The sequence below is a fragment of the Lygodium microphyllum genome, chromosome 3 (assembly GCF_053477565.2).
Source record: "Lygodium microphyllum isolate KBCC chromosome 3, Lygodium_microphyllum_v1.1.10, whole genome shotgun sequence".
In the NCBI taxonomy this organism is placed as follows: Eukaryota; Viridiplantae; Streptophyta; class Polypodiopsida; order Schizaeales; family Lygodiaceae; genus Lygodium; species Lygodium microphyllum.
In genome coordinates this window covers 140,930,566-140,939,881 of record NC_141137.1, presented here as the reverse complement: position 1 = coordinate 140,939,881, position 9,316 = coordinate 140,930,566, and the positions used below count along the sequence as shown (strand labels likewise).

Sequence of the window (9,316 nt, the reverse complement as noted above, 5' to 3'; positions counted from 1 at the left end):
ATGTGTGCATTCTTACAACCCTAAATCCAACAATTAGCATTAGAATGGGCTTGGACCTCTTAAACATAGTTATTAACACCCTCTACTTAAGTTTTTCTTGTTGGAGTCAAGATTTGACAAGCATTTGTAGGTCAACAAATACTATGAGAGAATCCATAGGGGTTAGCATCATCAATTTTTAAGTTTTGGATCATTTCAACTTCCATTTGCATTATTGCACAAGTTGTTTTGTCCTTTTGTACAAAATTTTCAACTACAATCATTTCTAAAAGTTGGACTCTTATGATTTACTTTTGATGTGCTATATATAGCACAAGTTAGTTTTGTGCATGTTTTCCTCTATACACAACTTTTGCATCAAGTGCGATCAATAGACATGGCTAGCAACAATGATATATGTTGGCTATTAAGGACAAGTTGAACCAACTATATGAAGTGACATATTGGTCACAAAAGGTTTGCAAAACATTGTGCATAGAATTAAAGTATGTCTTAGTGTGATTAGAAGCTGCAAGTGCAATAGAAATAGTTGTTGAGGAGATTGTAGGTTATGGTTGTGCTCCAATTAGAGCACTAGAACCACCTACTCCTAAGAAGATTCATTGAAATGGCAAAGATGCAGATGCTCATATGCCTTGACTATATTATTTGTCAAAAGTACCATGATCCCATACAATAACTCATAAAGGACAACATATACAATGACATAGGTGTAAAGGCTCATGCCTTGACTACATTATTTATTTTAACATATAATGATCCCAAACATTTACACATGTAAAACAACTAAAGATATGACATACTTGCATGTTTGTATCAAGAGAAAGCTCAAGCTCATGTTGCCTACCTACATGAGCAATTAGAAAGTGAACATAAGGATTGAACCTAAAATTATGCATAGATTTTTTACAAAGATCAAAGATCTCAAGGAACAATTGATTATAACACATAAAATTTTACTAAACACTTCACTAGTGCAGATTGGTCTTAATGGTCTTTCTAAATCCTCCTTGATATGCACATTTTTCCAAGCAATGATTGAATGGCTAAAACTTTTATCATTTAGATAACATTCATTTGGATTTAAAAAAATGCAACGTTAGCTAATTCCCATAGTTTTTAGTCTCCTTGACTATGCTTGCCATTGAATCACATTACAATTATCAACATCATCCATTCACATGGTTGTTGAAGGAGTCTTTGATCAACTAATAAAAGCTTAGCAATTTCTAGATGAAGAGATTTAAAAACTCTATTTTGCAAGGTCCCCAACATCGTTAGTGTGTAGTATGCTATACAATTACGACAATAGATCATAACTTGCATGTTGAGGATGAGGTGGATTCAAATTTGGAGATTTACAATGAGGAAATCCTTCAAAGGATGGGTACTTTGAGTGCTTTCAATATTGGATCAATGATCACATATATTGATGATATTCACAACACACAATGTGACAACAATCTGTCTTCATCTAATGTGGTTTGGAAGAAGAACCCAAGGTTTGAACTCACACACTCACAATACTCAACCCGCGCTCAAGCCACAAGGCTAAGACCCCACTCGCATTGCTAACACAAGTATAAACCGATGCTCGTGACATGTTGCTTTGGATTAAGGGTCTCATAGAGTGAGTAGTTTGAATTTTGCCTATTCCATATGACCAAATTAGCTATATGTTCCTTTTAGGAAATACATATGCAGAGTATTCAAAACCTGCAAACCATAAATGGTCATCTAGGGATATCTAGATTTTGGTGGACCCCTTAGTAACAAAATATCCACATGCCAGATTTCTAAAGCCATTCGCGAGGTTGGAGGGTTTGTTATTGTTGCGCCACCATAAGCACACTCCAATTCAAAAGAAGCTGCAGATGATCTCGCCTGCAGGCCTCTTTAAACACAGCATGATCCTTCATAATACACAGCATTCAACATCCAATTCTCCCCATTGTGATTAAGTAACAGAAGATAAGATGATCACCACCACAAAGCGTACTTACACATGCGGACTAACCGCAAACTCTAGATCTTCCATGTCTCTGAGCAGATGAGCTTCCCACACTGTATTATATGCTATCTAAGTTGCAACCAGAACCATCAAAATCTATGCCTTCGTTAACGGCAACCAGCTGAAACAGGCATCCCTTCTCATCAGCTGAAAAGAGGAAATGGAGCTCCACTCCCAAGTCTTGGATCATATACGTGGGTTACATTCCCCATACAGCATACCATTGAAAACTCTGCTTCTCGCAGAGGCGTATTCATCCTTCTTCCAAGTAACTAAACTAAGGCACGGCAGAATTGTTAATGCCTTGAAGTGGCTCCCCAGATGCAGCCACTTCAGAGCATTAGCAACAGCTAAAGAATAACAGATAAGCCGCTCTCGTCACTGGTAGTAAAGAATAACAGATAAGCCGCTCTCGTCACTGGTAGTAATCCAGTGGCTCAAACACAGACACCCACAGACTCGATAAGAACGAGTGTCCCAAAACTGAATCACCACATGTACAATGCCTGGCATTCCAGCTGCTCTCACAATCGATCTTTCAAAATTACCGACTAGAGAGGGGGAAATGTGACCGTGCTGATACGATCCACTTGCTATGCTCAACTCCTTTCAATATGAATTGCATGCTCCACACTGAATCGAGATGCATCTGAGCCGATCATCCCCCCACTGCTGCTTACTGCATTGTATGCATCACCTCTGAGATGGGCATTTCCATCCTGGATCTCATTCATAACCCTTTCCTCCCAATGTCTGTTTTCTTCGCCCCTTGATACCCCAACAATACATGTTTGCGGTGACCAGCTTCCCTCTTGAAGCAAGGAAGCTCGGCACATTGGACATGTAGTGTTCTTGGCAAGCCATTCATCAATGCATTGAACATGGAATGAATGCTTGCAAACAGGCAGCTGCTGCAACTTCTCATTCAACTGATAATCACCAAGGCAGACTGCGCACCTATACAGAAATGAGCATAAATTAAGCTCTTTGGTGCACCAAACCAACAGTCTCAAGCAAATCGATAATGTCAGAAAAAGTCTCAGGCGAATTGATAATGTTGAAAAAATGGCGACTCCTACACGACCTAAAGGATTGGGATTCTATCAATTAGCAGCTTTCTCTACATGACCAAGCGTGGCAATACTCTGTCCAATTCGTCAATCAAAGACACATGGGGCCGAAGAGAAAACCTCTATCCTATGTTGAACCAACATTGGGACTGCAAACACATGCAGCAGATGATTAGAACAAAACAACATACTGTGTATCTTCACGTGTAGCTGTAAATTTCTCATCAAAAGGAACTGTTGGGAGCCGCTGCCTGAATGATTTGCTAAGCCCGTGGTCAATCTGTACCTGCTGGATACAATTCAATGCACCATGTCAGAAAACAAATCCAACCAGGAGTTAATGAATGATAAACCTGCAGCAACTAGAGCATAATGCCTCGTCACAGGGCAGAAGTCATGTCCTCCAGAAGCCTCAAACACAGAAGTTATGCATCAGGTAGCATGAAAAGGCATGCTATTCTTACTGTTGATACGAGTCCCTGGTTATGCTGTTGCGTCCTTGCTTGGGAGCTATTTGAATTCCTCTGCCTTCGAATGTATAGCATGCAAAAGAGCACGAGGAGAAGGAGGGCAAACAGAACCGGTGTGGCAAATATGATTGTTTGGTACAGCTGAAGCTGCGGGGGGGTTGGGCAAGGCCCCGAGCAATCAGAGGAGCTCCCCTGTCCTGACATTGTGTGAAAAGCGAGGGATTCTGCGGCACCAACACTGTATGGTCCCAAAGAAGGGGCGCAACCTGGAAGGTTCTAAACCAGAGCTCGATAATGCCTCCTTTTCCCTGCTATATGCTGAGATCACTCATAAGAAACTGACAAAGGCTAAATGTACTCTGCTCTGAAACAAGAACCGACCTTGCTTGCCTGAGGGCTCTCTGTGTCAAGAAAGGCCACATAGATGTCCTCGATCTTTCTAGACACATGAATGTCCTAGAGAAGACCTCCTGCTGCAACAATGTTCACAGTTTTCATGTGCTGCTGGATAATACCCTTCAGAGACACAAGGTAGTAGAAGTAGTAGTTTTGCTTAGTTAGAGCCTCTACAAGCTTCTCTCCTCTTTAGGAATGCAGGAGAAGAGATCTTTTCTAGCAGCAGGTGGTCTTCCCTTACAAAGGTTGCAGGTGATCGGACCACCTTTGCTGAGACAAGAGACCTCTGAAATCCCTTGGGAGGTATAGAGAAGGAGAAAAGCCACCAATTGATTGCCTCTCTTTATCGTAGACGTTTCACAAGAAGAAGGGGGAAGATGGGTTGGTTGGGGAAGGCCAAGTTCCTTCTGACAAAAACTGCTCTTCTTCTGAGACAAAAGGAGAAATCTTATTTCTGAGAAGAAAGATAGGCAAGCCCTGTTTTTCCTGTTACTGTGCTCAAATGTGGATGGAGCCTAAAAACTGCTCTTCTTCTGAGACAAAGAGAGAAGTCTTCTCAGATGAAGAAAACATAGGCAAGCCCTGTTTTCCCAGTTATTACTGTGCTCAAATGTGAATGAAGCCAGCTAAAGTATGCTGCCTCTTGCATCCGTTTTTCTGTCCAGAAATCCTTGCTTTCCGGATCCCAGATGAAGGGAGCACAGAAAGACAGAGGGGGACAGAGAGAAAGAGAGAGGTAGGTTACACGCCATGGCCAGAGGTTCAAATGCACCATAGTTCAACTGAATGAATGAATGAATGGGACCTTTCCTTCTCGTTAATGCTGCATTTGGTCCTGTTATTGTGGTTGGGTGGTGTGGTTGAAGATGCTGCAAATGCAGAGGCCGAGGGGGTCCAACGCTCGAGAAACGAACAGAGGGAAACCATTAATGAGAGGGAGGGTGCCATGTGTGTGTGTGTGTGTGTGTAATGCAGGAGGGAAGGAGGGTAATACTAATACGTCATAAACAGGAAGAGAGACGAAGAGGGCAGAAACTTGTAGAGTCCCCGACTCCCCGTCCCTGCAACGCTGGTTTTTCCCAATCACGGAAAACCCAAAATTGGGAAAGAATTCCCAAATTTTCTCTTTTCCGTAAATGCAACATCCAATTTTTCCCGAACATAAAAATGGCGGAAATTCACCTTTTTTTTTTCGCTCTGAAAGGGAAGAGACTCTGCAAGGATGGTTTCTTCCAGTCAGGGGACCCAAAATTCCGAAAAATCCCCAAATTTCCATTTTCCCGGAAAATGCCACATGATTCAGATTTCCCGGCGCAAAAATTCAGATTTTTCGAAAATTATTTCCATCTATCTTCTTTTTTTCTTTCCCCCTGAAACGGCGCGAAGATACAGACAGGATCACACGACCACTCACTCGATCGGGCTTTACCACTTGTAATAGTAATACCACTTTTTGTTTTGTGGAATGGCAGAATTCCTTTTCTAAAAAATCGTGTTTGTTGTGTAAGAATCCCAGTATTTGATTTGTCAGGGCGACCCGGCATAGGATGCTGACGAGACGACGAGGCATCGTGATAGACCATCCTGCTCTAAAATTGCGCTCCTCCTCGAATTTAACCAAAGACATTCAACAGAATGAATGAAATTCATATTAAATAAAACACAGAAAGAAAGAAACAAGAATATGGAAACTACTTACAAGGCACACCGCCTGTCGTTCTTTCTTCTCTAGGCAAAACCCACCCACCCACCCACCTACCCCAACCCTGGTGACACATTGGAAATTAGCTTATAAAAACACATTTCAAAGCGTTGAGTACCATAGCCTTGGAGGGGTTTCCCACAGGGCCGCGCCTACCATTCCCTCTCAATTCAATGCAAGAAAAAAGTTGCATTAATGCATTAAGGTTATATTAAAGTAAGGTAAAAAATAATATGTGAAAGCTTATGGAATCCAAAAACTCACAATAAGGATGAGCCATTTATCATCATCATCAGAGTAGGCATGTTTCTATCCTAGTCGATTGAAGCACACAAGGCTTTTATGGGGCGCATCGTAAGATTTCGATTTTATGGTGGAAGCATTAGAGAGGGAGAGAGAGAGAGAGAAGTTTGGGCTGGAGTGGGGCCCACTAGCACTAGACGCCCACATAAACTAGTAGCGACGAGCTTGCGTCCTAAATGGTGGCGGGAACTTGGTCCAACTCCTCCACTTTCGTCCAAGTAGCTCCTTCCTAGTCAAAGTGGGGTGGTTCCTTGCCCTTGTTGCTCTGCAACACTTGGTCCTCGACTTGGATCACGAGACTGTGGTGATTGGTCGAGACACCTACAAAATAAAATCCAATTTTAGGGCGCAAAAGGAAGATTCGAAATTACCTTTAACAATTGAATCATTGCACTGACACTAGATAGCCCATAGGTAATGGGCTCTTATGAAGGCCCAAAATATTGTAGGCAACCCATTGGATTCGCACAAAAGGATTTCCTTCCAAGTGAATGCTTTCGAGTGGAAGGCTGTGATAATGTCATGCATAAATTAGTGGATTTCCTAGTTGTATTTGCTACAATGAATGAACAAGTGAGCAATAGTTTCTAGTTCCACCTTACATCTAGGGCATTTCCCATCCCCCTCGCCAATCTTAAGGGCCTCTTAACTTGTCCATATTGCCTTATGGATTATCAACCAAAGCAATATTGATTTTTTTGGGGGGATGACCGAGGACATGATCGAGGACCAAAGGTATGACATACGAAACTGCCACTGATATTTATCTTAGGACGACAGATGCCAATGGTCATTAAGTTTATTTATGAGTTTAGTGTTAGGTTTGCTCATGTTTGGAAGGGGTAGAAGAGGGGTGCCATTTTCCCACATGAATGCTTTGTAATTGAATTTGTTTCTAAGTTTGGATCGATGGGGATTCCATTACAGATCCTTTGGAGAACCATGAATAGCTCATCTATGGTTAACTCAATTTTTTGTTTAATTTTTGTGGGATCGTCCATGGTCCCACACCAAAAGCTAAACCAAATTGAGTCAACTACATCCTCTGGTAGAGTGAGGTTAGGTTTGTCTACCAGTTTTATGGGCTTGTCTTTTAACCATTCTTGCCAAAGGCTTTTGGCAAGCAACAAAGTCTTGCCCATTTGCAATTCCACCTGTGTAAAGGTGACGACTCGGACAAATAGGTGTTTCCATTTGGGATGGTCTTTTAGAGAGAACTATTATGTATGCCTATGGAGGAGAGTTGCCCAATCATTGGAGTGGTGTATTATGCTTTTGGTGATCCACTTGGCAACAATTAGTTTGTTTTAGAGTTGTTTTAGATCTAACAAGCCTAGACCTCCTTGTTGTTTGGGTAGGGTATAGAAGCTCCATGCAACTTTGGTGACTCTTTTTTTGCCATTGGAACTCTTGAGAAAGTTACGGCATACATGCTTCTAGTTTCTTAATGGCTATTTTTGGTGGTTTCCAACATGAAAGAAAGTAGATGGTGGAGGCTATTAGAATAGGCTTTGGGACTACAGACTTGTCAACCAGGTTGCTTCGGAACCCTTTGCAAAATTCAAGTTTTTTCTTTAGTTTGGCCATCATCCACTACCATCTTTAGTTATAAGTGACCATGAAGCCATAGGGATTCCTAGGGGTCTAAAGATTTTACCATCATGGATTATTTCACACACTTCTCACATAAGCCATACTCTCGATCCCTATTTTTTTCAGGATCATAATGGAGCTTGAAGTTAGGTAGAAATCTTTGATGCACTACCAAAAGGCTTTGAGCAATGAGTGCTCATTTTTAACAGTGTTGTTGGTATCATTTGCAAACCGATTGAGGACCATTGGTTTATGAGCCATCCAAGGGTGTTCATAACGATTGCAAAGAGGAGGGGTGCCAATGGACAACCTCACGAATGGACTTCCTAAGAAGGAAAGGTGGCGTTAGAACTTTGTTAATTTAGACTCTTGAGGAGACATTACCAAAAAGGGTGGTAACGAACTTAATAAATCGTTTCCAAAGCCCATGTCATGCAATTGTTGAAATATAAAGTACCATTCAAGTCATAGGCTTTCTAAATGTCTATCTTGAAGAAAACAAAATCATGCTTAGATTCTTGGCTGCGGTCTATTCCTTCTCATGGAGTAATGATGGCATCTAGAATGAATCTCCCCATGATAAACCCTTTTTGTTCTCTATGAATCCACTGGTCCAAGTGTCCCACGATCCTTCTAGCTAAGACTTTAACGTATATTTTGTAAGTCGATGTGAGACAAGTGGTTGGGTGCCAATTACTAAAGCATTGTTTTGTCATCCCTTTTATGGATTAGCTTTATGATCCTTGCATTAATGTAGTGGGGGAGAGCACCATAGCTAAGGGACTCAATCACACAAGGAGCAAAAGGTGAATGAGAAATTCCTTAATTTCTTGGAAGAATTCATTTAGTAGACCATCAAGCCCAAGGATCTTACATTTCTTTAGTTAATTAATAGTGTCACTAATTTTGATTGGAGACGAGTCATGGTCGAGCAAGGGAGTGATGGAGGCCACGACTACTTTGGGTGTAATGAAAGAGACCTAACTGTCCTATCTAAGGAGAAGGAGAGAGAGAAGGACTGCAGAAGAAGAGGGAGAGGAGAGAGAAAGGCAAGAAGAAGAGAGAGAAAGAGGGAGAAAGGAAGAAGAAGAGGAGGAAGAAGAAGAAGCCATGGAAGCTTGAGAAGGTGAAAAGAGAGTTTCTTGATCATTTCTGTGATGCCTCAAAATACCCTCTTACACCTTATATACCGTCAGTGTGACTGGTATATTCCCATGCCATGTTCCCGTGATCCCCTTCATTACAAACCATCCCGTCTCATAAAGTTTTTGTCCTAAAAAACAAGGGATGTAGTCATGGACTGTAAGGGTGTGCTGTAGGAAATCAGCCATAACTTTGTGTGAGAAACTCCGAATGGGACAGTTGAGGTGTCGTTACGGAGCCCATGAGATGTACTTTCAGCCCATGTGGGTGGGGCGGGGCTACAATCAGGTTAGGACCAAAACTGTTACAAAATAGAGGGCTGTCCAGGAATTACTAGTGTGTTGTCCCAGATGGTATGGCTAGAGAAAAACAGATAACTTCCACTAGGGAACTCCGATCGGGGCAAGTAAGGTGTTGGCACGGAGCCCTCGAGGTGTACTTTCAGCCCATGTATGGAGTATGGGGCTGGAAATGGACCAATACCAAAATTGGTACAAAACAAGTGGTTGTCCAGATGCAAACTGTAGCCCAAAACAGGTGTCATGGTTAAGTTCCAGCCAATACAGCCTCCTTGAGGTGTGGAAATTCATCCAAAATAGATGCTGGGCGCTAAGAGGCTTCCTCTATT

At 41.8% G+C, this 9,316-nt stretch overlaps 1 protein-coding gene across 2 annotated transcripts; it reads right to left on the bottom strand.

Annotated features, from left to right (window-relative positions):
• Positions 1-1,105: 1,105 nt before the first annotated feature.
• Positions 1,106-5,053, bottom strand: LOC148038963 (RING-H2 finger protein ATL58-like). 2 transcript variants are annotated; one of them, XM_087674829.1, is made up of 3 exons: positions 3,546-5,053; positions 3,273-3,370; positions 1,106-2,968 (listed from the first exon to the last, which is right to left on the bottom strand). In XM_087674829.1, exons 1-3 carry the CDS (start codon positions 3,753-3,755, stop codon positions 2,611-2,613), a joined length of 666 nt encoding a protein of 221 aa, XP_087530955.1. In that variant the 5' UTR covers positions 3,756-5,053; the 3' UTR covers positions 1,106-2,610. The 2 variants fall into 2 exon arrangements, with proteins under 2 accessions (XP_087530955.1, XP_087530956.1); XM_087674830.1 differs by having other exon boundaries at positions 3,273-3,367.
• Positions 5,054-9,316: the final 4,263 nt, after the last annotated feature.

Coding starts and splice junctions, on each gene's coding strand:
- LOC148038963 (XM_087674829.1), bottom strand. CDS start 3,755: ATGTCAGGACAGGGGAGCTCCTCTGATTGCTCGGGGCCTTGCCCAACC. Junction 3,371..3,545: donor ACCAGGGACTCGTATCAACA/GTAAGAATAGCA, acceptor AATTGTATCCAG/CAGGTACAGATTGACCACGG. Junction 2,969..3,272: donor GCTACACGTGAAGATACACA/GTATGTTGTTTT, acceptor ATTTCTGTATAG/GTGCGCAGTCTGCCTTGGTG.